Source organism: Venturia canescens, chromosome 7 (assembly GCF_019457755.1).
Source record: "Venturia canescens isolate UGA chromosome 7, ASM1945775v1, whole genome shotgun sequence".
Taxonomy (NCBI): Eukaryota; Metazoa; Arthropoda; class Insecta; order Hymenoptera; family Ichneumonidae; genus Venturia; species Venturia canescens.
Window position 1 is genome coordinate 1273500 of NC_057427.1, and position 26437 is coordinate 1299936.

At 36.2% G+C, this 26437-nt stretch overlaps 7 protein-coding genes across 10 annotated transcripts in view; 4 read left to right on the forward strand and 3 right to left on the reverse strand.

Moving 5' to 3' along the window:
* The first annotated feature begins 404 nt into the window (after positions 1–404).
* LOC122414072 (mitochondrial import inner membrane translocase subunit TIM50-C-like) lies at positions 405–3682 on the forward strand. Its single transcript, XM_043424916.1, has 8 exons — positions 405–646; positions 1112–1452; positions 1684–1803; positions 1900–2007; positions 2073–2204; positions 2281–2404; positions 2781–2884; positions 3526–3682. The coding sequence occupies exons 1-8, from the start codon at positions 505–507 to the stop codon at positions 3619–3621; spliced, it is 1167 nt and encodes a 388-aa protein (XP_043280851.1). The 5' UTR covers positions 405–504; the 3' UTR covers positions 3622–3682.
* TAF1C-like (TATA box-binding protein-associated factor RNA polymerase I subunit C-like) lies at positions 3377–7625 on the reverse strand. 4 transcript variants are annotated; one of them, XR_006261698.1, is made up of 13 exons: positions 7300–7625; positions 6875–7209; positions 6589–6678; positions 6308–6441; positions 6092–6182; positions 5816–5935; positions 5544–5742; positions 5331–5466; positions 5000–5220; positions 4644–4909; positions 4355–4528; positions 3713–4276; positions 3377–3606 (listed from the first exon to the last, which is right to left on the reverse strand). XR_006261698.1 is itself a non-coding variant. In XM_043424909.1 (12 exons), exons 2-12 carry the CDS (start codon positions 7119–7121, stop codon positions 3837–3839), a joined length of 2118 nt encoding a protein of 705 aa, XP_043280844.1. In that variant the 5' UTR covers positions 7122–7209; positions 7300–7625; the 3' UTR covers positions 3377–3836. The 4 variants fall into 4 exon arrangements, 3 of the variants coding, with proteins under 3 accessions (XP_043280844.1, XP_043280845.1, XP_043280847.1); XM_043424909.1 differs by having other exon boundaries at positions 3377–4276; XM_043424910.1 differs by having other exon boundaries at positions 3377–4276; positions 6875–7625.
* Positions 7626–7650: 25 nt separating this feature from the next.
* On the forward strand, positions 7651–9711 carry LOC122414073 (mitochondrial RNA pseudouridine synthase RPUSD4-like). The gene is made up of 4 exons (XM_043424917.1): positions 7651–8237; positions 8476–8650; positions 8776–8974; positions 9067–9711. The coding sequence occupies exons 1-4, from the start codon at positions 8027–8029 to the stop codon at positions 9616–9618; spliced, it is 1137 nt and encodes a 378-aa protein (XP_043280852.1). The 5' UTR covers positions 7651–8026; the 3' UTR covers positions 9619–9711.
* Positions 9712–9940: 229 nt separating this feature from the next.
* On the forward strand, positions 9941–12956 carry r-l (rudimentary-like). The gene is made up of 3 exons (XM_043424914.1): positions 9941–10721; positions 10944–11430; positions 11698–12956. Exons 1-3 carry the CDS (start codon positions 10581–10583, stop codon positions 12486–12488), a joined length of 1419 nt encoding a protein of 472 aa, XP_043280849.1. The 5' UTR covers positions 9941–10580; the 3' UTR covers positions 12489–12956.
* On the reverse strand, positions 12814–16041 carry Nubp2 (NUBP iron-sulfur cluster assembly factor 2). Its single transcript, XM_043424918.1, has 5 exons — positions 15527–16041; positions 15349–15437; positions 14669–14890; positions 13257–13410; positions 12814–13175 (listed from the first exon to the last, which is right to left on the reverse strand). Exons 1-5 carry the CDS (start codon positions 15635–15637, stop codon positions 12969–12971), a joined length of 783 nt encoding a protein of 260 aa, XP_043280853.1. The 5' UTR covers positions 15638–16041; the 3' UTR covers positions 12814–12968.
* Positions 16042–16687: 646 nt separating this feature from the next.
* Ttc26 (tetratricopeptide repeat domain 26) lies at positions 16688–19649 on the forward strand. The gene is made up of 7 exons (XM_043424913.1): positions 16688–16933; positions 17015–17565; positions 17906–18155; positions 18255–18464; positions 18738–19044; positions 19136–19376; positions 19460–19649. Exons 1-7 carry the CDS (start codon positions 16931–16933, stop codon positions 19569–19571), a joined length of 1674 nt encoding a protein of 557 aa, XP_043280848.1. The 5' UTR covers positions 16688–16930; the 3' UTR covers positions 19572–19649.
* Positions 19650–21181: 1532 nt separating this feature from the next.
* The window catches only part of PMCA (plasma membrane calcium-transporting ATPase 3), a 100070-nt gene continuing 94814 nt past the window's right edge, over positions 21182–26437 (reverse strand). The window contains exon 15 of the mRNA XM_043424904.1: positions 21182–26031. Within this exon, the coding sequence (XP_043280839.1) occupies positions 25966–26031 (66 nt within the window). The 3' untranslated portion in view covers positions 21182–25965. The remainder of the gene's footprint in view (positions 26032–26437) is intronic.

The window sequence follows — 26437 nt, forward strand, 5'->3', positions numbered from 1 at the left end:
TACCTTCCCGAGTAGTGATAAAGGAAATTCAGAAATTACCCACGGTTGGATTGACAAGTAAAAGCAGTAGAAACATCACATGTGAGAACTTTTTTACCGATTGATGGTGACAAAATGATACTGTACCTTTTTTTAATCCAGTGGGTTAACATACGTTAATATTTATACGCTAAAACAATCAGAGTTTACAAACATTATGGATAGAACGATAACAAAAATGACAAAAATGAAAAACTAACGTAATGGAGAGCAGCCACGAATACAGCAGCTGTCTACGAGCACACACTTACCCTGCCATCTAATGATAGGAATGAAAGCCTCGAAAAAACCCATTCCAGCATAATATAATAATAGTATGGTCAATCTACCGGCAGTATTGTAAGCTCCTTGGCGTTAACCGGCTCCTCCTGGCTCCTCCCCGTGATCCCCACTTTTTATCCAACAAGCAATCAATTTTACACAAACTGCACGATTTACCTATGATTCTCCTGTTTAAATACAACAATGGCATTTGCAACGAGAAGTTTGAGAATTTTGTGCAAAATTTACAGCGGCAGTGGTTCGACAACATACTCAACACTAAGAAAACCTATCACTAGATTAACCTTCGTAAGAACAGCACACAAATGTACTTATTCAACGGAAAGTGAGTTCAAATCGTCGTTACATAACCTCAATTTAACAATTCTATTTTATTTATATTTCTTCAAAAATAACATGTTATACAAATAGGTACGGCACTTCGATTATAATAAATATTTTAAAAAATCGAGGTATTTCTATAACCCAAATTCGATCGTAGTCTCATGATTTTTCTGTCAAGACAAAAAATTAATTTCCCTTGAATATGCAACCTTCATTTGTATTGCTAGATTACAAATTCGACAAGACTTTTTTCTTTATTCTTAGTATTGTTTGTGAAAGAGATTTGAATTTTATAAAACTTGAGATACTTAAATTCACATATATAATAAAAGCCGAATGCCAAGTAGTCTTGCAGAGTTTTTTTTTATTTCCCTGAAACATAATTTATTTTGAGGATATTTACAGATATTCTATTGACATGACTCTGTGAATATGATATTCTGTGAAAAAAATGTGTTATAAACAGGCAAACGACCACAGATTGCTGGAAGTTTAACAAACATACAGTCAGCAGCGGGGTCAATCAGCTCGTTGTCGGCTGGTACTACCGATAAATCCAAGCAACAGGAATCCAGTCAGGAAGATGCTGAGGATCAAAAACAACGTGAACACCAATGGAAGATGATGAAGTACAGCTTTATATTTTTTGGAGTGTCTATGGGAATATTGAGTTCTGCAATAGTCTACGAACTTGCAGCCCCAAAATATGATGAGAATGGAAAGCTTATCGAAGATGAGTTCTCTGGTATGCCCTTAGCAATTCAACTTTGCAAAAGGCTTTGGAAAGAAATGAATTATTACAAAAAGGTAACATTCGAAATCTGAGTGACTATATTTCCAAATATCATATTCATACTGTCTGTCTTTCTCAATTCAACAATTTAATGATAAACGCAAAAGAAATTTGAAATATTTCACCAAAAAACTCAACGACCATAATCTTTTAATGATTTACCAAAAAATGTTTTGAAAAACATAGCAGTAGACTTAATTTTTTCTTTTTTTGTTCGAGCACTGATCTTTGTTCATCTCCTACAGTTTGTCCAAGAACCAAGCAGAGATAAATTGCTGCCAGATCCACTGAAACACCCATACATGCAACCTCCGTATACCTTAATCCTAGAGATGACAGATGTTTTAGTACATCCTGACTGGACGGTATGAAAACTTAAAATTTCATAAGAATTATCAGGAACGACATTCTTATATTTGAAAATATCGTAATCCAATTTACAAAATATAAAATTTGAACAGTATCAAACTGGCTGGAGATTCAAGAAGCGACCTGGTGTTGACCAGTTTCTTGAATCAGTAGCTCCACCTCAATTCGAGATCGTCGTTTATACTGCAGAGCAAGGGATGGTAAGTTTCTGTGACTCTCGAATGAATTGTGAGATTTTAATAATTTTATAAAATTTGATTTACAGACGGTTTTCCCGATTCTCGATTCCCTGGATCCTCAAGGTTTTATTATGTACAGATTAGTTAGAGACGCAACGCGTTTCATCGATGGCCACCATGTGAAAGATCTCGATGCACTTAATCGCGATTTGAGCAAAGTGAATATTTAAAATTTATATTAAAAACGAGTACCAAAAGCTTTGAAACGGTAACACTCGAATCTCTTTTCTCAAGGTTATTGTGGTTGACTGGAATGCCGAAAGTATCAAATTACATCCGGAGAATGCGTTAAAAATTCCACGGTGGACCGGAAACGATGACGATACGACGCTCTTTGATTTAGCTGCTTTCCTCAAGAGTAAGCATCAGATTTTCATTTAAACCTGAATTTATTAAATACTACACCGAAGCAGTCGTGGGGAAAGGAATTGAATTCTCTTGATATGCTATAACGAAAAGAAAACATTCAGTTTGAAATTCCATTCATTTAGGGCGGGTTGTTCCAACTTCTAGGTAAGCCTATCTGACAGTTAAAGGTCTACAAGTCAATGCTTTTACCCACCAGAGAAGCTACCTAGAAGTTGGAACAACCCACCCCTACTCAGAAGTGTACATAAAAAATGAAAGAATTTTTTATCTCATAAAATTAACACTCTTAATCACTCATCAAATTTATTCTAATGATTGTTGAGCAAATTTTTTGTTCATCATTATATAAATGTCTTTGTTCACAGCGGTCCTCGCGAGCAACGTTGAAGACGTTCGAGACGTACTCAACTATTACAGACAATTCGAAAATCCGCTCGAAGCATTTAGGGAAAATCAACGGAAACTCTTGGTAAATAAAAAAAATAGTGTTACTTAAGCTGTTTGATTTATGTCCATACAAATTTGTTGAAACAGTAAAAGTGAATTTAAGTAGACATGGATATTGAAAAATTAATGTTTCGGTGACAAAAGAATATGTTTATACGAACCCGAAATAATGTCGAAAACGAAACAAGCAAAACATTTGTTCCACCAATTCAATTTTATAATTATGTAATTTGCTATAAAGACTGTATTAGTAATATCCGTAATGTACTCTCGTTGTGCTCATAAACAATATATTTGTGAAATATATCGCAAAATCAACATTATTCTAGACACCAAATATCAAATAAACGAAATATCACTCAATCGTTGCAAACACTTTTACTTACCAGTAGCTGATGCTCGATATTAGTGACAATAATTTACGTTCAAACAATATATGCAAAACTTTTCGATTGCGTATGGTTCTCAATTAGGTGAAACGAATTTGAAGAAATGAAAATTCTGAGCAATATGATTGAATTTGTTGAACAGTCGTATTTTATAGATAGGTCCGTTGAAATAAAGCTGTACAATCCAACAATTTGATCTAAATAAATTATAATAATGTCTGGAATAACCGCTCAACGATGTTAATATAAAAATAATTCGATGTTGTCATTTCAGCAACAAATGCAAGAAGACGAATCGCAGAAGTCGCAAAGAGAAGGAAACAAAGTTTTGACGTCAAAGTGGACACCATCTTTCCTACGAAATCGTTGAAATCATGAGGTGACACTTAAAATGTTTGTAAAATAAAGCGCAATGTTATGACTTTCTTGAATATAACAGTGTAATCAACGAGTGAAATTACTTCGCACGTAGATGGTAAGGTGAACGATGGTGAAGTCATATAGCACACCAATGTACAGACAAAATCGATCCACAGTCTGGATTTCGTTTATAGTTTTAGGAGTTCGTTGGCTCAGGCTGAAAAACTAAAAACCTGCCACATACATCCGTTTTTTCGGCTGTGCTTTCTTAGAAGTTTTTACTACAACCGGTGGGAAATATGCTTCTGTAGGAACGTCCTCTATGATGTCAATAACTTCTGGTTGTGGTTCTGGTTGTTGAGAAGCACTGAAAAGTTCTTGAGTATTTATTGGCGTTGGCATGAATTCGGGATACTCTTGTGATTCAATGGTGCATGTCGTTTCATTGGCCGTTTCCAGCCAATTCAAAACTCTGTCATGTGGAATAACCGTTTGTGAATCTGGAACGCTGGCTTCTGTGACATCCCACACTGCCAGCAACTCCGGTGCCAAAATGTCAACGTATTTTTTCAACTTGTCCAGTGATTCTTGCCACTTTGGGTTCGTTTCTAACAAGTCATCCGACTCGAGGTTTCGCTCTATACGCGCCGTTTTGTTCATAAAATCTGTATTCAAAGTAAAATCAAAAGTAGGATCAGCTTTCGGAAAAGAGCTTCAGTTACATATCACGTTTTTTAACGCACTGTCAAAGGGGTGATGCATGTTCGTCCGATCTGTCAGTATCAGAGGAGTTTTCAAACGTTCCTGCAGCAAGAGTTGTTTTTCCCACGCTTCCATAGCGTAGGTAGATTCGCAATTGATCATCGAATAGTGGTCCAATTCGATTTCGTCCTTAATGCATTGATAAAAAATGTCGCCTGAAATTTTATTAATTCGAAAGGCTCAAATCCACTTTTCGAGTCAAGTTTTTAGTTGACAGCTTATACATTATTGATATCGATCATTGAATTACGCCATAGAATTCATATTTACCGATCGAATTTCTCACAAACAGCGATGTGCCAGCGTTTTCATCAGCAATTGTACAAATTCCGGATGTGCTCAGTGCCAATCTTTTTTTGAGCAAAGGATCCAAACATTTTCCTTGCATCTGAGTTTCACTCAATGTGTTTAAGACACTTGGTGGAGTGTATGGCAAATGTAAAGAATGCGAACTGTCTCTGCCATCCCACGTGTTCAGAATAATTGTTATTTCGCCGGCAATTTGATTGGATAAAATAATCACTTCTTTTTCATTTCTGTAAATCAATTGTGGTTGAATAATCCCATTGTTCTTTTCCCAAATCCCTAATCAACATGAAATAGAATGAAATATTACAATGTTTTACCTTGTATGTACGTCAGCAAAAAGAGGGGGACTTTTGAATTGGTGTGTCCATTTTTGCTGTACGCTGAGCTGCGGAGAACGTCGATCACACAGCAATAAACTGTGATACGAAGCCATGTAATAGTGATCTTCGTTAATACTTGGAACCGCTGAGCAAAGACTCTCACAAGCCTCCAAATGTTGGCTGGGACACAGGCTCAGCACTGGACGTTCATAAGATTCCTAAATATTAATTGAACCAACCAAGTGAAACTTGAATCTGTCCATTTCGTGCAAAATCAAAGTCTCCTTGCTAAAGTAACATTTGTTGTATATTTCGGTTGATTACTCACTCTTACGTCGAGATAATGGAGACAACATCGATCAACAAAAACAATACTATTTGGATCCTTTTTGCCAATTTTGACACAAGCCCACTTATCTTCCAAGGGTTTGGTAATTTCGACATGGTTGCTTCCGATTTTTTTACTGTCAATAACGAACGACTGATAAATTTCCTACTTGACCAACGTTAAAATATATTGAAAGAATTTTCAGTTGCTAACCCTGATAAGACATCCCATAGAGTTAAAGTTCGTTCCACATCGACCGAACAAAATCTGTTGTGATTTAATGGATCGAGATCAGCACTGACATAGGGTAATCTTGATTTTTTATTTTCAATCTGAAATAAACGTAATTTTCCGTGGGTTTCTGCGAGTGAATAAATAATACAATTGTTTTTTGCTCTCGCTAAAATTCGCCCTGCAATACAATTTCAAAATGTAGTCATTTTTCTATTAGAATTATTGACTTTTTCAGTAAGACATATACTCACTATTATCTCTTTCTAAGTTCGTTCTTATCTCATAAATTGAGTCATTCAATTGACAAGTGGCAGCTGTTCGTAGACTCGGTTTGTGCAGTGAATTTTTCACTGGTATTATGTGAGTAGCAACTGAAAGCATGAATAGTCGTTTTTTATCATTTCTAAACATCGACACGTGATCCTATTAAAGTTGTTAAAAGGTCAATAAATACATTGGGAATAAAATCATTTTGATTATTCAATTTAATCTATCAATTCGGAATAAAATATTACTAAAAAAAATACCTAAATCATCCATATACGGGAAAATTAGAACAGATTGTCCACCCACCGACACATTTGATAATGATCCTCCGGTATAATACCAATTGTACATCTAAAAATCATTTGTCAGTTCTAACAAATCATTCTAATGTTACAATACTTTCGAAAGTAAAAATATGAAAATAATACAAAGATATTATTTTATGAATATATTTTTCATTGCAATATGAGACTTACCCCTGCAAAATAAGGATCAGGATCCATCTCAATCAAAGCAGCTAAATCAGCCACATATTTGGGAGCAGAAGTTCGAATGTTACCATCGACCGCTTTCCATATGATTTCATTTTTGCTGGGGATCTTTGAAAAATCTGTCATGAAATAAACACTACTTGTAACGCAATGAAAATAATTTATATTTAGAGTTAAAGGTTCTATATTCCAATAATTTTCTTAAAAATAAATAACTTGATTTTGTCAATATTTTTGATGTAGCAATATTTGAAGGAAGAAATTACCATTTTCGCGTCTTCCAAAATGATGCAGAATTCTTTTAACATCCTTTTCAATATGTGCTTTAGCATCTATCAGTTGGAGGGCTGGATCACCTATTAGTAAACAGAGAAAAACATGTTTTTGGAACTTTTATCGATCCATTCAAGAATTTTATACTATAAGCATTTATCAATTCGTATGAAGTTCATGGCCTCTAAAAATTATGTATCATTCCATTACATTAAGTAAGATAAATTTATAATAGTTCTTTTAATTTTTATATGCCTAGTACCTATTCCGAATACTCACCTTTCATAGTTATTTTTACAGGAGGCAATAGTGGTTTTGGTAAATCGCAATAATAAGGAAACTCTTGGTAAAGTCCCATAACATTATGAACGTGCCAAGAATCGATTGTAGGTGATTTATTCAAATTTAAACCAGGTACTAAACAATGAGGATAATTTGTCAAAAAGGTATTTTTCAGTTTTCCCTGTACGTTTGTATCCGCTCGTTTGAAAGCTTTCGAGCATAACTCGTCTAAGCTCTCCATCATTCCGATTTGATTCAATTACTATTCCAATCCAGTAATATTATGTTCTCTATATCAAGTGTCATTGCATCATCTGACACTAATGTTGTTTCTGTGCAAAAAACGCAGTCTTTTGAACACTAGGTTTTTGTATGTTTGATAGTTTTATAATGATTAAGAAAAAGAACAATGAACTCTCTACCAATAAATTGTTGAGTAATGTCAACTTTCCCGACTTTCACTAATGCACTTGAGCAATGTGAACACATGCATGTGCAGCATGTGTGAATGACTGTCATAGGTTATGACCATACAAACACGCAGCTATTTGCATATCGTATTGGGATTCATACAATCAGCGAATTTTTCCGATGGCAATGGCTTGCAGTTTTATGAAGGGAAGGCTATTATACTTGGGGTAGATTGTCAAGGAATGTCACAGAGTATAACCCAAAATATGATCCGAGGTTCAGTTTTCAACATTTGAAAGCAACCACCTCTCTTGCGCCATGTAAGGTACAGTCAAGGGCAGAAATTAATTTGTAATGAGAACAATAACCTCGCAGAGAATATTTCGTGCAATTTTAAGTTCTGAATAAACAGATAAAAACCGAAAAACGTTAGCAACGTTATAGTGATGCAAATACTAAAATGACTGAGATTCTTTGGAAAAGCAGTTTTATATGAAACCTGTGCGCACAAATGAAATTTTTCAAACCTTCAAACCAACGGTATATGCACGTGCTCGAACGTGTGCGCAGCGCAAACCGAAATAGTAACCAAACAAAAAAAATTATCTGCGAAAACGTACCACATGGGCATGTAAAAGAACTTTAGTAAATTTTCATACCTGAAAAAAACAATTTATTGTTAAAGTATATATTTAATACAATGATATCGTGAAGACACTAATCATTGATAATCCCAATATGGAATACATGATCAGGATATTTCCTGCTAATGGTGTTAAGTTGTTCAACAAATATTCAAGACGATGTTTCCAATTGCCGAGATATTGCAGCACAGAGACTTCGGAATCGAAGAAGCAGAAAAAACCGCATCCATATCGCAATATTCATCCATGGAAATCACTTACACAATTTTCGAACTCTCTTGTTGCAGGAGTAATACACAATGAAGGTAAAATTAAAGTACAATGTTGTACAGTTATCACTCATCATAATTAAGCGTATTTTCAATTTTTTTGCATATAAGTTTCAACATGAAGTAACTAATAAAGCACAGAAAAACCTTAGATTTCAAAATTGCACCACTGCTATATTCATCACTTTTTATCATGATTTTTCATTACAGGTATGGTACCTGAAAATATCTTTTTTTGACCACGAATGAAACGTACATTTTCAATTATTTACAGATGGCTTGGTTGCGGTAAACAAACCGTATGGGATTTCTGGAAGAAACCGGGAAATCAAAATCGACAAACCTACTCGTATTGTCAACGATGTCAATTACTCATTGGAAGATGCTGTACCACATATCGCAAGTGCACTCGGTTATCAATCATTGCAACTCATTAAAACTCCTGAAAAGTATGATGTTTTTATATACTCATACATATGTTGGGGATCATCAGGGATAAAAGATAACATATTTACTGATCAATGATTTCAATAGTATCGCATAAAACACGTGTATGTTCTATAAATTTTAACAGGTTTGCTAGCGGAATAGCTTTACTTTCTGCCAATGAAACAGTTCAAAATGCTGTTGAAAAATCATTAAGGCGAGCCGAAGGAATGAGAATACTGTCAAAAACATATTGGGTAGTTACAACAAAACTGCCAAATATGATGGAAGGTGAAATGAGATTAGCCATAAGACAACAACCAGAGCCTGGAGGAACATTCACTCAGGTGAAGCAGTACCAGATACTTATTTAACAGATTAACAAGTGAATGTATAAAATTAACAAGGGAACATGTAAACGTTTGTTTTCTGATTACAGCCAGTTATTATTACATCTTGGACAAAAAAGGAGCAAAAAACTCGAGAAATTAAGATTTTAAACGTGCAGTTCAAGGTGATCTCGAATGCGATCGATAATATATCATCTTTGGTGCAAATAAGATCATCGACGGTCAGATGGCACGCGCTTCGTTTGTTAGCTGCCACAGTATTGTACAGTCCGATATTGGGTGACGAAAAATATGGCTCTAGAATTAAAAACGTATTGGGAAAATGGGTAAACGTTAGTCCATTCGTAGATGCTGCTAAAGAACCACCAAAGCTGGATAAACATTTTTTGAAAAAATTGGATTTACAACAGGGGAAAGAATCACTGATACCTACCCATATACATTTGCGAGAAATGTATTTACCAATGTATAAAAAAAAAGATCGCACATTAATTTTGACAGCACCTCCAATGCCTGAATTTACATGGACGTGCAAGCAATTGCGATTCAAACACGATTTATTCACCAATGAAAAAACAAATCAGACAAATGACAAAGAATGTGAAGATAAAGAATTTGCGAGACACCAAGCTGTAACTTGAGTACAGATGCCATATTTTTATCACGTAATTATTCAACAATGACTGGAGATCACTATTTTTCAATAAACAAAAATGGAGTTGTTCTAACGATAACACACGATGACTATATCTTGATTCATGTGAACAGAAACTGGTTGGAAAGTATTTATATTGGGGCATTTTTATTATGAATTCTTGGGTCTTTGAACATTTAGTGACTAAGAACATGTTTGCCCTTTAAAATTCGTCTCATTATTATTCGTCTGCCTTCAGGTGTTGACATCCTTGTCTTCCATCCATAAACTTTTATTCTTTTAGTTTCTTTTGGTTTAGGGAAGTGATCTCTGATTACTGTACGTACTGGCATCAAAGACCAGCCACCCCCGGCAATTGCTCGTCCAGAAAGCTGCGTTGCATTAAGAATAGTACCAAAGTGTCTGATGGACATAGACGATAATGATTTCCTGCAACATATAATACAGCTTAACAACAAAGAATTTCCTCGAGTATATTAATCCAATACAAACTTCAGTAATGAATGTATGTAAAATGATTAAAATCCCGAGATCCAAACCAAAAATGTCTGTAATTCTCAGGTGAGTTAACATTTGTTGATTTATAGTGAAAACTTCAAATATTGAATCAAAAAATCGATGCTATCAAATTTGAATATACATACGGCAAAATATTGAAAACCCCTGATACAAATTTTCCAAACATTTTTATAGTTTCGCCGTTTCGCTTCCAGAAAAGTTTCGAGGTTGTGTTTCTTCGGGGTAGGGTACAAGGTAGGGATAGTATTTTTTCAGAGTTGGCTAGTGACTTTCGGACGACCGGAAGTAGTGACTAGTGACTACGCCATTTTTGGCCAATCCACGAAAATAAATGTCGACAGGCACGTGTCACACAAAGTAATTGTGGAATAAACGCACAGTGGGATTTTTTAATAATTATACTTTTTTTCAATAATATTTTCAAATACAATGGGAGCTGAACTTAAAGAACTTGCTACAGAGTTGTATGAAATAGGGGCTTTTAAATTCGGCGAGTTTGTAACGAAAGTTGGGTTGAAAACGCCGGTATACATAGATCTCAGGGTGATCATTTCACATCCTAAAGTTCTTGTAAGTATCAAAATTCCGTTAAACTACTAAACGTTATTCCATTAAACTAAAAAATACATTGGATATAGGAAATTGTAAACTGTCATCGAGTCTTACAAAATATTATGAAAGAATTATTAGAAAAACGAGTTCAAAAATTTGTATCAGGTTTCTTAATGGATAATAAAAATTAAAAGAATGACGCAATAATTTGTTAAAACATGGGTTTGGAATTTATTGCAGCGTAAACTATCGTCAGTGCTGTGGGAACTTTCAGGAAAACCTGAAGAAATTCAACAAATATGCGGTGTTCCTTATACAGCACTACCGATAGCAACTCTCATTTCAGCAGAGTCCAATATTCCTATGGTAATACGTCGCAAAGAAGTCAAGTCTTATGGCACAAAAAAGCTTATTGAAGGAAATTTCAAAAGCGGCGATAATTGCGTAATCATTGAAGATATTGTTACAAGTGGAAGCAGTATTTTGGAGACTGTGTCTGATCTGAGAAAAGAAGGTCTAACCGTTACAGAAGCTTATGTGGTTGTTGATCGCGAACAAGGAGGAAGAAAAAACATTGAGAGCAATGAAATTCAGATGAAAAGTCTTTATACCTTGACAGAACTGATGGGATATTTGTTGGAAGCCAAAAAAGTTACTGAGGAAACTGTTGAAAATGTGACCAAATATCTCAAGGAATGCAGAGCACCCAAAAAAACAATCACCAAAGGTAGCGTTATTACAAAGATACCCCTTGCTAATTTTTCTTCAGAATAAATATTAATTTATTCAATACAATCCTTTATATCTTTCCTGTTGAAAATGCTCTTTTATTATCAAGATAAATGTTCCAAAATAGTAAATAACGATCGGTCATTAAGAAATAACATTTTATAAAATAACTGTGATAAAATTATCGAACTTTATGCATGGGTCCATTTTTTCCGCTGAATTCTTAACGGATAAAGAAAATTGGAATAAATTTGTGATTCTGCAGAGGATGGTACCAAACGGCTGAAGCTGAGTTTTTCATCAAGAGCGAAGCTATCGAAGAGGCCTATGGCTACGAAACTTTTTGAATTGATGGATACGAAGGAAACGATGATTTGTCTGGCGGCTGATTTAACGAAAACGGATGAGATTTTGGAGCTCGCTGATTTGACAGGGCCACACATAGCTGTGCTCAAGATACACGTGGACATAATTGAGGACTTCAATGACAATTTTATCAACAATTTGAAGCAATTGTCGACGAAGCATAATTTTTTGTTGATGGAAGACAGAAAATTCGGTGACATCGGGAACACGGTCTCGTTGCAGTATTCTAGAGGTATTTACAAAATTTCCCAGTGGGCTGATTTGATAACAGCTCATACCATCTCTGGATACGGGATTCTCAATGCCTTCGAGACAGCATTGAGAGGAAATTCCGAAAATCGCGGAATTTTCTTAATTACTGAAATGTCATCAAAGGGCGCGCTTACTACGGAATCTTATGCGAAAGAATCTGTCAACGTTGGAACCCAATCAGATTTAGTCATTGGTCATGTCTGTCAGTCAAATGTTTTCTCCGATCCGAGCTTGATTCAATTGACACCTGGCGTCAGAATTGCCAAAGCCTCCGATGACTTGGGCCAGCAATACAATTCTCCAGAATCCGTCGTTAATTCCGGAGCTGATTTAGCCGTGGTGGGCAGAGGCATTACCGAAGCTAATGACAAATTGAAAACTTTATTACAATATAAAACGCAATTGTGGTCCGCTTACAAACAACGATTGAGCAGTTGAGACGCTCGGATTATTTTTGTAACATCTTCAGCCACATTTTAATCCAATCACAGTTCACGGTCACTTGAATGACTTGTTCACGTACACGAACGATTTTGATGGAGTTATTTATTTTTGTATTGGTGAATTCATCAAAGTTCTTTGAAAATCATCAAATATTGAAATTTTCATTGAATATCGTCGATATCGTAATGTGTAGTCTCAACAAAGCCGACTACGAAAAATGTGATGAAAAAATTTCTCGATTGTTGCTTCGGAAATCAATAATGAATCGTCGTATATCGAATAATCGAATAGTCTATTGTAACTAATCGAGCACAAAGAATTTTCATTTCGATAGAAAATACGATTTATTTTTGATTCTGTACAATGTATTATAGATAGAAAAATCATGATTCTTTAGACCGCATAAAATTATGAATCCGACGTTAGTTTATAAAAAAGTAAATACATTCTGTTTGACGAGTATACGCATTTTCCTCATGCCTCTTTACTTTTTGTCAATTCCTCAACCAATTTTCTGAAAACTTGTGCAATCTGACTGTCCGGTAAAGTTTCGAGGACACTTTGGCCTCTGTCAGCCAGTCTTCCCATTGCAGGGTCAATCGGAAGTTTCGCGAGAAACGGTACTTTCACCATTTCTGATAGAGCTATCCCACCCCCTGACGAGAATATATTTGTACATTCCTGTAAAGAAAAAAAAAATTAAAGAAAAAGATATACACACACGTATTGCTGATTTGGTACAAGTTGTTTTGTCAAACTTACCGTGCATGTAGGACAAACGAATCCACTCATGTTTTCGACTATGCCAATTATGGGAATGCCTGTTTTTCGACAAAACGTCACTTCTCTCAGAACATCGTCCACTGCAACCGCTTGTGGAGTCGTCACTATAACGGCTCCGTCGCATCTCGTATCACTTTAGGAACATATTTCATTTGGAAAAATTACAAAAATTGTATAGGGCTGAAAATTTTTTTCAGTTTAACATTTTTTTTCAAATTAAATTATAAGTTTATTCAAACTTTTAGATGTGCCTTTTTTGCTACATTGATAATTGGTGCTGAATACTGTATGTTCCTTGCTCGTTGAAATTTTCAAATTATTCAGACAGATTACTGTAACCAATTTTTTCCACCGTATGAGATAAATTCGAAGGCAGCAAATGATAATTCGAATAAATTTTCCGTAATTCAATGAAAATCATCGAACTTGCTGTTTGATGAATATTTCATTATTGAAACGGAAGAAAAATTTTCTATCATTTCGTTTTTCGTTTTTTTTCATACTTCGTTTTTCAACAAAATTATAATAAACTTTACAGCCAAGTCAATTTTTTTTTCCAAAAAATGATTCAACACAAATTTATAAAGAGATGGAATGTGCAAGCATATGAATCTCTCTGAACAACGCTGAAGTTTCCAACGTTGGAGTCCAACGAAATGAACGAAAAAAACGTTTGTAATTCACCAATTTTTTATTTCACGGATCGTTGGTGCAGCTTGAAAAACTACGAATCGCAAATTTGGAAGGGAACAAAATAGGAGAATTACTGGAATTATTGGAGAGTTTTTTTCGATCATTTTGTTGGACTCCAACGTTGGAAACTTCAGCGTCATTCTCTCTGATATAATCAGTTCGATGAAAGTTTTATGGATTCATAATTGATAATTAATTTCAATATTATTTTGTAAATTTAAGCGACAGATAAAAATTTTTGAATAAACAGATGAGTATCGTGTGGCGTAAGTGGGATGCACCTGGAACACGCAGACAGAATGACCACGCTGCTTATCAGTCTCATGACCATTGCTTATCTATCTACATGAATTATTTCCTCGACAGTAAGTCATATGATATTTAATCATCAAGGCATGTGACTGGATATCAGCTCACATGTGATCTTTCAAACTCGCATAAACCATACTTAGCCAAGGTTGAATTCAATAACATGTGTTAATCAGGTGTGCAAATAGTTTAAGCGGAAATGGAATATGGAAAAAAAAATTTTCCAATAGAATTTGACTTTGCAAGAATTTGCAATATTTTTGGAGGCATACAAAAATTTAGAAATGGCTGATGAATGATTTCTTTATATGAAAGTTTATTAGTTCTATGACCTTTGAATTTTTTATTCAAAATGATGTATCATATACTGTTCATTATTTAGTACTAACCGCAAATTTTCCATGACTGTTATGTGCTCATCCGAAGTGCCAGGTGGAGTGTCGATAATTAAATAATCAAGATCCTCCCATACAACGTCATTAAGAAATTGTTTGATCATACTCGTTTTTTTTGGACCCCTCCAAACTACTCCGTCGTTGCGATTTTTCAAGAGGAAGCCAATGGACATTACAGCCAACCTCTGTTCTGTATCCGTGTAAACCGGTACCCATCTGTCATTGTGGAAAAAATGAATTTTGTTTTTGCTAAGGCTTTTTATTGCAACAATGGGATGAAAATCATTTGCATTCTAATAACTGTATTGAATTTTTTAAGGGAAAAGTATCCGATTTTTAATATATTGTTAAACGTTAATCGTGTTCCAGAGAAAATTATTTCTTCATGAATATCCAGGGAAGAAATCTTAGACATCAATACTATTTTTGAGTCACTTATATAAATTCTTGTATTTTATCCGATGAGCGACATAACCTAGAGCAATATGAAACTATTCGTCGTTAAACAAAAACGGAGGTTGAATGCAACAAAGAATAAAATCCGTGGTGCAGATCTATTATTATCGAGATAAGTCAGTTTTTTTAGAAATTTGTGGATTGCTTGTGTATTTAAACAGATAACCATGCAGGGATCCTGTCAACACGAATTTGTTAAGCAAACAATACAGAATTACCCATCAGAAGATTGGTGAACATCCTTGTCTTCTAAATTTAATAAGTAGGGTACACTAGGACCGCACAGATCGACGTCCAATATACCAACCTGAAAAATCATCGACGTTTCATTTATGACGTATTTTTTCCGTCTAATATCGTACCGCGTTTTTGACTAATATCGTTGAAGAAACTCACTTTAAAACCAGAAACCTTTAAGGCAAGGGCTAGTTGGGTGCTAACCGTCGATTTCCCTACACCACCTTTACCGGAAAGTACGAGTAGTATATGCTTGACGCCGTCCAACATCGTTATCGAGACTGATGTGAATCCTTGTGCTTCGCGCTATCTTCAATAACCGTACACAAGAGATTCAATGTGCGTATGTTTTTCGTCGAATGAATATGTTTTATTATGTTAACCCACTAACACTCTCAATTACATCCTTTTCTCACTATTCGCGAAAAACGTCTTTCAGACGCTCGGTGGGACGTGGGACTTTCTTCAACCGGAATTATATTGTTTATGGGATAAAAGGTCACTTGACACATAAGTTCGAACGAAACGCCAGCTTTCATGCACTACCACGTGTTTTACATGATCATACACGGTTCAATTCGATAAAATATATCTTTCACGAGAACTAAACTATGTCGACCGATGATTATATATTCCCCCTCGATTTTTTTATTCATGTCCTTTGGCCAACTTTAGCGGTACGTCGGGCGTAATCTTGAAACAAAAAAAACAAAGCTTTTACTGTAAACATGACACAAAACAGCTGTAATCGTATTTCGATTATGCGGATTATGGCGCTGCTGTCGGAACTCACGGCGAGAGTTTGTGCGGTTCAATTTGGAATTGCGTTGTGTTTATTTTTATTCTCTAATTTGGAAGTTGATTGATAAGGGAAAACCGATAAGTAAAATTCAATCTTTGATGGAACTACGACATATATGCAGCGCCCGCAACTGTATAGTAAATATATCAAAGGCTTGAATGAGTTACATAAGCATTCAATCATTAATTACGAATGGAATAAATTTATAAAACTTTCGTATGTTATTATACGTAATGACATCTAATGTATATAATGAATTCATTTGCAGAAGAAGGTTGTTTCTGTCTCTATAAAAGCGACATTGTAAGCAGTGAAACTAGTTTGCCCTCACAAACGAGTTGGCGATGACATAGAATAAATGAGAAACCAGTTTGTCGTTGAACCCGGTTATAACTATCAGCAAAATAACAAACAAAATTACTTGACATTGCAATGAAAGTTTTATCGTAAAAAACCAAACTTTATTGAAAACGAGAGGAAAATCAAAGGACGCACGTGAACGGGGGTGGAGGACGCAAGTAATTTGTTAGATATCTTTTTCTTTTTTTTTCCATACTGCGAAACTGCGGGTCGTCGTCGTCAGGTGATCGTTTGGCAACGTAGCGCCGCAGCGTTGCCTAGTAACCACGGCAGTAACTAAACAACATTGACAACACGTCTGTCTATAACCACACCGTCTCGTGTCCTCGTGTGTATATGAATGAAGACACGAAATAAAACAGTTCGCAGTAAACATTTGGAGTACCAGTAAAACGAAAAAGATGGTGAGTACACATAAGACTTGGTTGTAATATTTTAAAAACGAAAAAGCTCAATAGTTTGAAAATAAAAATGCTTTTTTGTAGATACTTTCTAGATCGAAGCCTGCAGTGACGGATGCTAGTCGCAAGTCAGCCTCGAAAAAGAATATTCCAAAACTGGAAGAATACTTGGAAAAACGTGATTATTCCGGAGCTCTAACGCTCCTAGAATTCAACGGATCAAATAATGTAGTAAGCAACGCAGACATGTGGATCGCCTATTGCGCCTTTCATCTTGGTGATTATAAAAGAGCGACCAGCGTTTATGAGAATCATAGAAAAAAAGAAACGGAACAGAAAGGTCAGGCTTCAGAAAGCAACGAAAGCATACCTGTCAATTTGGCTTGCTGTTATTTCTTTCTGGGAATGTACCCGGAAGCTCGAGAAGTCCTTAGCGATGCTCCGGACAGCGGTCTAAAGACTCGATTACTCTTCCATCTTTATCACAAAATGGGAGATGAAAAAAAGCTCGCAGAGTACCATTCCATGCTGCAGGACAGTATCGAGGACCAAATGTGTCTTGCATCCATACATTATTTACGTGCTCATTATCAGGAAGCCATAGATATTTACAAAAAAGTACTTCTGGAGAACAGGTACCAATTTAAAAACGTAAAACCATTTCTCTGCATGCTCACTGCACAAAATTCCATATTACAAAAGAAGCAAGATACTCCTCTGAGTTTCTGTTGGCAGATTTCAACTCACCTGATTTCACGTAGGTTTTCACATACAGCACAAATGATGAAAAGAAGCACAAATTCTGCAGTGCAGACACAAGTTCCGATGTGTATCTTATCACCCAACTAGCACATACCAGGTACAATTTCACCTCGGTTTTCTAAGTAACAAGGTTTTTTAATTGGAGCACAAAATTATGATATTCGAACGAATTTAAAACAAAATCGTAGGTTTTCATTTTACTTTGTTTTTCAGAAATTATTTAGCATTGAACGTATACGTTGCTCTGTGTTATTACAAGCTTGACTACTACGACGTAGCTCAAGAAGTTCTCCAGGTTTACTTGCAGAAATATCCAGACAGTGCTATAGCGATCAATCTTAAAGCTTGCAATCATTTTCGTTTATACGATGGTAATGCAGCGCAGAATGAAATGAAGCAGTTGGTAGAAAAAACTACGACTTCGTGCAGTTTTGGACACGATCTCATTCGCCATAACATAGTCGTGAGTTGAAAAACATGTTAATATTGCTATTGGGATATTACCATATACGAAATATTTTAAATGCGCTGAAAGATGATTATTTTTTAAATATATTTTCAGGTTTTTCGAGGAGGCGATGGTGCGCTGCAAGTACTTCCAAATTTGGTCGACGTCATACCCGAAGCTAGACTCAATCTTGTAATTTATCATCTAAAACAGAATGATATTCGAGAAGCTTTTGAGTTGATAAAAGATTTGGAGCCTGCTGTTCCACAAGAATACATATTGAAAGGCATCGTAAATGCGGTCATGGGACAGGAAACTGGTTCAGTGAGTAGTTTTATAGGGGCAAGAAGAATTTAAAAAACTGAATTCTCATCGCTCCTGGAAAACCATTCACAAATTTGTAACGCAGATTTTATAAAAAAAATTTGTTATTTATGATAATTGTGAGAATTCTTTTCGAGACTTTATCAATAATTTTATTCCCAAAGCTCGAATAAATATTTATACTTCTCTCTTGATACCAACACGATTGGTCAGCATTTTATGGTAGGAAAAGTTCCTAGCCAAGAAAACTGACGATTGAATGAACATTTTCAGAGAGAAAGCCTGAAAACGGCTCAACAATATTTTCAACTGGTGGGTTCATCGGCTTCGGAATGCGATACAATACCGGGAAGACAATGCATGGCATCGTGTTTCTTCCTGCGTCGTCAGTTCGAAGAAGTTTTGGTTTACCTTCATTCGATAAAGACCTATTTTTCAAACGAGGACGGTTTCAATTTCAATTATGCCCAAGCACAAGCAGCTGCTGGTTATTTCAAAGAAGCCGAAGAAGCTCTGTTGATGATTCGCAATGAACGATACAAAAGCGACTATGTTTACACAACATTGTTAGCTTATTGTTGTGAGTTGAACGTATTTAAGAAAAAAAAATGAGACTCGACATTTTTGCTAATTTTTTCAAACCTCTGCATGCCTTTTTTTTATTCTTACAGATGTGATAAACAAAAAAGCCCAATTGGCTTGGGAGCTGTACCTAAAAATGGAGACATCCACGGAATCCTTCAATTTGCTGCAACTCATTGCAAACACTTGTTACAAAATCGGTGAATTTTGGTACGCCGCAAAAGCTTTTGATATGCTTGAGCGAATGGATCCAACACCGGATCATTGGGAAGGGAAACGAGGTGCTTGTTGCGGCACATTTCAGTACATCGTGGCTGAGAAACAACCAAAGTTAATATCCATTAACCTTCGATCGTTCTGAAAATTTCCGATCACCATACCTGAAAAATCGTTCATCCTTTATTTTTCCACAGAGAACTGCTAAAAGAAATCATCCAATTACTTCGCAACACCTCGAATTCTCAAGTTGATCAAATCATTCGGGTCATGAGGAAATGGGGAAAAGAAAACAGAGTTGCCTGCTAGATACGGATGAATACGTTCGGGCGAGCTATTGTTTATTCATTTTCAGTTATCTAATTAAAGAATTATGTCAAAAAACAATTATTAAGCGGAAGATTTTTCACATTGAAGATTAATTTTGCAGAACGAACCGGTATCCAGATTATTTCTTACAAAAATAATTATGATGATACTTTTATATCAAAGGACACGTGAAAGGTCGAGAACAAAAGGCAGCTCAACATTAGCATAGCGGTCGCCCCACTGCGGCTCACTGAAAGTGTGAATTTTCCTTTTCCCTTTACATTCGGCGACGGGGGAGGGGGCGTGCATTGGAGCTCGTTTAGGTCCAAGGTCCTGGCGTGAGAGCTCTTTTACAAATATTCACCAACAAAGAAATGGAGATCGTTTTATAACCGCGGTCGAAATTTTTCGATACTCTTTTTGTCCACTCTATCATCCAACACGATAAAAAAGATTTTCCTTTCACTACCAGTTAGATTCTCAGTCAAATACTCGAGAGAGATCAAGTTCCTCTTCTTCGCTTTCATTTTCGTTTAATTTCTCATGATATAAATAATATGCAGAACGTATGGCGATGAAAAGTCTTCCCCTTATCTCTTCCTCAGTGCGGGCAGACAAGTCTCTTGTTCACAAATGCTCGCCAGTGAAGATTTTTGCCCCTTTCAATAAGTATTTTTACGAGTTATTAAATCAAATGTAATTCAATAATAATATCTATTTTTATTCATTCATTACAATAATAATTATAATAATCTTTCAATATAATGAGTTGTTGCTGTGTTTTTTTTTGTTGTTTTTCAAATATTTTTCCCCCACAGAACACACCTGCGTGTATGTGGGTGTATATATATTTATATTGTATATATGTATGCGAGTGTGCATGTATACACGCGCGCCCACACGCACACATATATACACACTTTTTCGCGAATTTTTCTTCAACATAATTTATTAGTATAATTGGTTTGTTTCCTTATTCATTAACTTAATCCATACCATATTCGAGGATTGTATTAGTTGTCTAGAATAATTTTTTTCACACGGGTTTTCTCGCATTTTATTTGCAATACAGCATAGTTTTCCAACTCCTTTCAACACTTCGTTCCATTCGATTTATCTTTATTATTCCTTTCATTCGTTTGTTTCACGAAATTTCATATATTCACGTATATCTATCGATTTATAACTCAAAGTTACCGCATCGAAATCTTCCTTGGAAAGCTATGTTTCTCCTCCGTGTTACGAACATCGAATGAAGACATTTTTCTTTTTATGCTCTTTTTTTTTTTCATCTCCCCCTTCTTCATTCTTGCACCGATCCACGACGACGATTCGTCTTCGACGAGACGAGCGAAACAAAGTTTTTTTTTCCAAGTGTAAATTTTCTTCGCGTTTCAACGCTTCAACATACTCGATCGTTGTGGATCAGTTTACGTTAATATTCATTCATTTAGTGTTTATTATTTTTGTTGTTGTTGTTTGTTTGTTTTTTTTTTCTTTTCTTTTTTTTTTCAGGTATAAGTGGGGCAGTGCTTTATGTACAACGTAGGCAAGATCGAGCCCACGGCATCACCGTTATATTTATTCTTATTATTATAATTTTTTTTTTCTTCATTTCCATCTTCTCGTCATACGCAATCATCATCTTGAGATTTTTACTCCGAAGCCATTTTCAGATTCGCTTTAACTTTTTGTCAGTGTAGGTTTTCGTCCGTCCGTCCGTCCGTCCGTTCGTTCGTCCGCCTCTACGTGAGAATAGTGTAACGCAAAAGAGCTTATTACAAACATGTAAAATCGCATTCGCTCGTGCATCTCGAATGTGAGGCATCATTGTTTTGCTTCCTTACACAACAGCAGCATATTCGAAGGTATTATTTAGCAATATTTGTCTGTACTCGCGTTGGAACGCTTATTATTTTTCCTCCGATAGAGTCACACGAATCATTTGTCTCGAGTGCGAAATAACGAAAAGAAAATTTTCAATCGACGAATTTAGCGAGTACAATTGCGCCGCACGCTCGCTCATCCATAACATTAATTCGTTTTTTTTCTTTGGAAACTTCTGCGCATTCGAAAATTGTTGTCGTGTTTTTACCCTACGAAGCAACTTTTCCACAACGATTCTATTAAACGTATTATATATATTTATGTATAAATAAACAAATGAATATTAACGAGCACTCGTTATAACTATATAAACATAACGAATTGAGAACGATTGAAAAAGCGATGATAACATGAATATTGAAAAAGGATTTGTTCGGGTAAAACGTGTGCTGGAATAATAACCTCGGTTTTTCGAAATAATTATCGTCCGATGAAGACGCGAGCAGCGGCAAAGGTCCGGGGTGTTAGGTTATGTAGCGTCGCAAAATTAGAGCGATGGTAAACAAAAATAAAGTTTTGGTGCGTTCGAAAAAAAATCCCGTAAAAGATAAGACCGATGATTGGGCGCATATCATCGTGAAAGTTGTGCTTATTGGCATGGATTCAGCATTTATGACTCGGAACACAAAAATCACTCGCGAACGTTGAAAAAGGTTTTGGTCAAAGAGCAGAAAGTACGGAAAGTCATGATGACGAATTTCATAGCTGTCGGAGTAAATTGATGAGAGACCGCGTTACGAATGAAAAATGCTTGAGAATGAAGAAATAATGGAGAAAAACGATCGGTTAAAAATGGCGGTTGACCGTCCAGAAGATAATGAATTTACATGATTTTTACTTCGCCCAACATTTTTCCTTCTCCCTCGGTTAACACAATAAGCTCACTCCTATATCACGCGGTATACATTGCATATATCGATTATACGTAAGCATTATCAAACTTTGTCTCAACGATCATTGTAATAAGCGTTCGTTCAAACCGCTGGCTCCTCCGCCGGCTCTCTTCAATATTTTATTATTCGTCATTCCATCGTTGTTGACCATTCACAGCAATAGCCTCAATCCTCTACAATTTTTCGCTTTCTTCTTCCCCTGCTTTCATTTTCTTTTCACTTCATTTATTTATTTCAATATTTGGTTCAAATGACTATGATGCACTAGATGATAACAGTAACGACAGAAAAATATGATTTTTTCTCTGTATAACCGAGTTAATCACTACCCGCACTCTCGCACACGTGTAAACCCTTCTCGTTTCGCGCAGCTATTTATTTCCTCGTGTTTTCGTTCTTTCGGTCCGCGAGCGGCCCGGTGAAAGACGCATCGTGATCCCGCTGCTGCTCTCTTATTATTCATTCGCCGCTTGCTCACTCCGCATGAGGCGTGGCAGAGGCGAGGAGTCCTCGAGGATAATATTGATTTTGACGTCGTTTTTTTTTTCATTCATTGCTAAGTATTATTTAAAAGTAGAGAACAAATTGCGTCCACGGACCGACATTGGATTTACTCTTCACGAGGTTTTGCTCGTTCGAGACAATAAGAACACGAATCTCGGACACCGCACACGCGCCACGTTTCTTTTTTTCATAAAGAGTTTAACGAGAGAGCAATAGAGAGAGAGAGAGAGAGGGAGAGAAAAAGTAAAGTTGAGCCGGAACAAAAGTGTGGAAGGTCATTCGCTTAAACGACAACAAACAGCATTGGGACTCGACGCCAAGACAAACGCATTTTCCTGACTCGTTTCGATCCGCGCGAGGCCCGAACAATAGGATCAATATACCGATCAACATTAAATTCTCATATCCCTGCTGTGATATAACAATAATACATAGTCAACATATTTTCTTTTCATTCATAAAACTCTCAACGGGGAACAATTGAACAGTTAAAGAAAAAAACGTTAACCAATAAGGACTTAACTTTCAACGAGGTAGATACGGAGACTGACTTATTCTCCTTTCAATCGAGTTAAATCATAGTGATAATATGATACCTATTTTAAAATGACAACGAGTTAGATTGATTTACCGAGAAATGAAAAGCCCTCGTGTATTGATCGACGCTCGAAAACATGCGCACATCGACGCACCTCAAAGACAACTTTTCATTTTCCAGAATAATAAAAATAAATAACGAGAAAAAAAACGTTGAATTTTGCATTCATGTTTTTCTCTCAATTTCACAAACCGGAACGACGAGAATTTAGCTCGATTTTAATGATTTAATAAAGATCAAACGATGAAATCGTGCAACGTACGCATTTTCTTCACAATTTTTTAATCTTTCAAGAGAGAACAAAGCAATCGGCACGAAGGTGCCACGAGCATACCGGAACCGCGCTTCGCCGCACCGTTCGAAAGCTTTCGAAATTCCGTTCGGTTATTTTGTTGCCGTTGCGTCCACTTACGGACAACCGATGGCGCTCTCATATTTTAGATCCACGAAAAAAATCAAAACATCAGAGCGCCCGTAGAATTGAAAATGTATATATTTAACGAACACGTACCATGCGTTCCGTTCAGTAGCGCGCCTGCGAGTGTGTGTATGTGTGTGTGTCTGTAGAGAATTGTATATTTACAAATGTAAATGTGTTTTATGCGTATATTATTTATGCGAAACTCTCATTTTCCGGCCCATCAAACGCAACCGCGTGACAAGTCGCTTGTACAATAACGTTTCGTGTATGTATGTACAATATGCTCGTGTGTGTGTGTAACATTAATACTCATGCCTTATTATTATCATTATTATTATTATCGAATTAAACTCTATCCGTTTAGTGAGTTCGATAGTGGATAATACAGTGAATATTTAATAATGAATGTTATTTGTATTGATAGCGTTCTTTCGAGTATATACTCGCTGTACTCGACTGTCTAGAAGATGCAAAAAGACTCGAGCGTAAATCGGACAGATATATAGAGGAATATTCGACGGCGTCGAAGCGCGTGCTGGCTCCGTTGCTTCGCGTCTTTGGAATATATTTTCAAGCTCACGCGCACAGAGGTTCGTGTATTTTCGCATCAATTAAATGGCCTCTCGAATGATTATCTCGGATTGAGACTTTCGGAATTGCGGAGAAATAAAAATACAGTGACATTGAAAAAGGGTTGAATTTGAATTTGAAATATGGAACATTTGTACGAGATTTGTTGCGTGGAATTTTATCCGATTCATGAGCAATCGCGCATCCGGGCTCTGACGTTTTTCTATTGTTTTTTTTTATACATGCCCCCTCAAGAACTTGGGTTTCGATAACTCGTTCGAGAGAAAAGGAGACAAAAATATGGGGTCGTCGGTAGGACGCGTGCCGGTGGATCGATGTCTTGAAAACTTGTTTTTATTTTGGCAAGATACGCGAGACAGGACGCTCTTCCTCATCGTTGAGACGCAAGCTCGTTCGAACGATTCCGGCTTTCGTCGTTTCGTTTAGTTAACGTTTTTTATCTTTTTACACCTCGCCGATCGAAACGATGCTCGCCGCCATCGTTCCGCTTATAATCTCAAGTCGACTCGTAGAAAGGCTTGTACACAAAGGCAGGCGAAAACAACGATCGACGTTTGGTCCCAACCGTAGCGAGACGAGTGTTTGACGAAGCGCGTCTGCTCGTCGTGCACGACTTTCCTTGTTGCTCTTCCTTCGATAAAACATCCGGGGAGTGCCGATCTAGAATGCGCGCTCGTATTATCGAGGACTATCGTAAATGCTCGTGCAACCGTATCCGTATCGCCATCCTTATTTATTTCCTCTTTCGGCCAAGACAATTTTTTTCAATTATCATCATATATTTACGAATATTTTCGCTCTTCCGATCGAAAGAGAATTTACTTCCGAGATCGGCATTCGTTCGCGTCGATTCGACTGATTTCTCTTACAACCGAGAACAAAACTCGCTCGATACCCATCGGCGGTATCTGTATATAGGACTTTTTTTTATTTATTAGGTGCGTATTCGAGAATGGAGATGGCAACGGCGCGCTGACATTTCAATAAAGCAACGATGCGATGCTTTACGCTCCATTAAATTCATGAATTAGATTATTTTAAGAATTGCAGTTATATTAACAATACTTAACGCATAAAGCGATTAATAGTGAAATAGTAAGAATAACAGTTGAGTAGTCGTAGTAGTAATAGTAGTAGTGGTAGTAGTAACATTATTAGTTCATTCGCAGCAGCTGGTATTGTAATTATATTATATATATATATATATATATATATATATTCAAATATTAATCCTCAACGAATACTTCCAAGTTGATCAGTTACATTAGCGAGTGATAAAATCTATCGTTCGAACATCACGAATATTCGCAGTTTCATTTTTTCATTACTTTATTTGTTCAGACTATATAAATACCTATGTTATAATCTTGTCATCTGCTATTGTGATAATTCACTAGTTCGATCACCGAGCCACAAGACACATAGTGGTGAATTATATATTCTTAGTTTTTTATTATTATTTTTTCATTTACTTTTCAGTTGCTCCTTATTTTTCTAGTTCTAAATCGTACGTCTCTCTCCCTCCCTCCGTCCGACCTTTTTTTCTCTCCTGTAACAAAACCGATGCTGTGCGAGAATGAACAGCACGCGGGCGCGGATCGTTAACATTAATATTTTTGCTCCTTAAAAAAATGCTTTTCAATCATTTTTATTCTTGATTCCGTTGAGGCTTGAGTATATATTTAAGATTTCAGATTGTAATGAATGAATTGAAAAAATTGTTGGGAAGAGAAACTGTAATTTTGGTTACGCATTGCCTCACACATGTGCCAGGATCGATTAATCATCGTGGTCATCTTCTTTCTTTCATGCGTGAGGGAGAGGGAAAGAGAGAGCGAGAGAGAGAGAGAGAGAGAGAGAGAGAGAGAGGGAGGGAGAAGGGTAAAAGATAACAAGAAAGAAAGTCAGAGTTCGGAGCTCGTTGCAAGCCCGCGGTTCATCTTTTTTTCTTCTAAACTTTTATCGCAATCGA

Excerpts from the sequence above, each read along its gene's own strand:
- Ttc26 (XM_043424913.1), top strand. Across the intron at positions 18,465-18,737 it reads TGGGACAGGAAACTGGTTCA|AGAGAAAGCCTGAAAACGGC; the intron begins GTGAGTAGTTTT and ends GAACATTTTCAG. Across the intron at positions 19,045-19,135 it reads AACATTGTTAGCTTATTGTT|ATGTGATAAACAAAAAAGCC; the intron begins GTGAGTTGAACG and ends TTATTCTTACAG.
- TAF1C-like (XM_043424909.1), bottom strand. The coding sequence starts at position 7,121 with ATGATGGAGAGCTTAGACGAGTTATGCTCGAAAGCTTTCAAACGAGCG. Across the intron at positions 6,679-6,874 it reads TGTAAAAATAACTATGAAAG|GTGATCCAGCCCTCCAACTG; the intron begins GTGAGTATTCGG and ends GTTTACTAATAG. Across the intron at positions 6,183-6,307 it reads CTGATCCTTATTTTGCAGGG|ATGTACAATTGGTATTATAC; the intron begins GTAAGTCTCATA and ends AATGATTTTTAG.
- r-l (XM_043424914.1), top strand. The coding sequence starts at position 10,581 with ATGGGAGCTGAACTTAAAGAACTTGCTACAGAGTTGTATGAAATAGGG. Across the intron at positions 10,722-10,943 it reads TTTCACATCCTAAAGTTCTT|CGTAAACTATCGTCAGTGCT; the intron begins GTAAGTATCAAA and ends AATTTATTGCAG. Across the intron at positions 11,431-11,697 it reads CAAAAAAACAATCACCAAAG|AGGATGGTACCAAACGGCTG; the intron begins GTAGCGTTATTA and ends GTGATTCTGCAG.
- LOC122414073 (XM_043424917.1), top strand. The coding sequence starts at position 8,027 with ATGGAATACATGATCAGGATATTTCCTGCTAATGGTGTTAAGTTGTTC. Across the intron at positions 8,238-8,475 it reads AGGAGTAATACACAATGAAG|ATGGCTTGGTTGCGGTAAAC; the intron begins GTAAAATTAAAG and ends AATTATTTACAG. Across the intron at positions 8,651-8,775 it reads CTCATTAAAACTCCTGAAAA|GTTTGCTAGCGGAATAGCTT; the intron begins GTATGATGTTTT and ends AAATTTTAACAG.
- LOC122414072 (XM_043424916.1), top strand. The coding sequence starts at position 505 with ATGGCATTTGCAACGAGAAGTTTGAGAATTTTGTGCAAAATTTACAGC. Across the intron at positions 1,804-1,899 it reads TAGTACATCCTGACTGGACG|TATCAAACTGGCTGGAGATT; the intron begins GTATGAAAACTT and ends AAATTTGAACAG. Across the intron at positions 2,205-2,280 it reads TTAATCGCGATTTGAGCAAA|GTTATTGTGGTTGACTGGAA; the intron begins GTGAATATTTAA and ends TCTTTTCTCAAG.
- Nubp2 (XM_043424918.1), bottom strand. The coding sequence starts at position 15,637 with ATGTTGGACGGCGTCAAGCATATACTACTCGTACTTTCCGGTAAAGGT. Across the intron at positions 14,891-15,348 it reads GTTCACCAATCTTCTGATGG|ATGGGTACCGGTTTACACGG; the intron begins GTAATTCTGTAT and ends CCACAATGACAG. Across the intron at positions 13,176-13,256 it reads TCGTTTGTCCTACATGCACG|GAATGTACAAATATATTCTC; the intron begins GTAAGTTTGACA and ends TTTTCTTTACAG.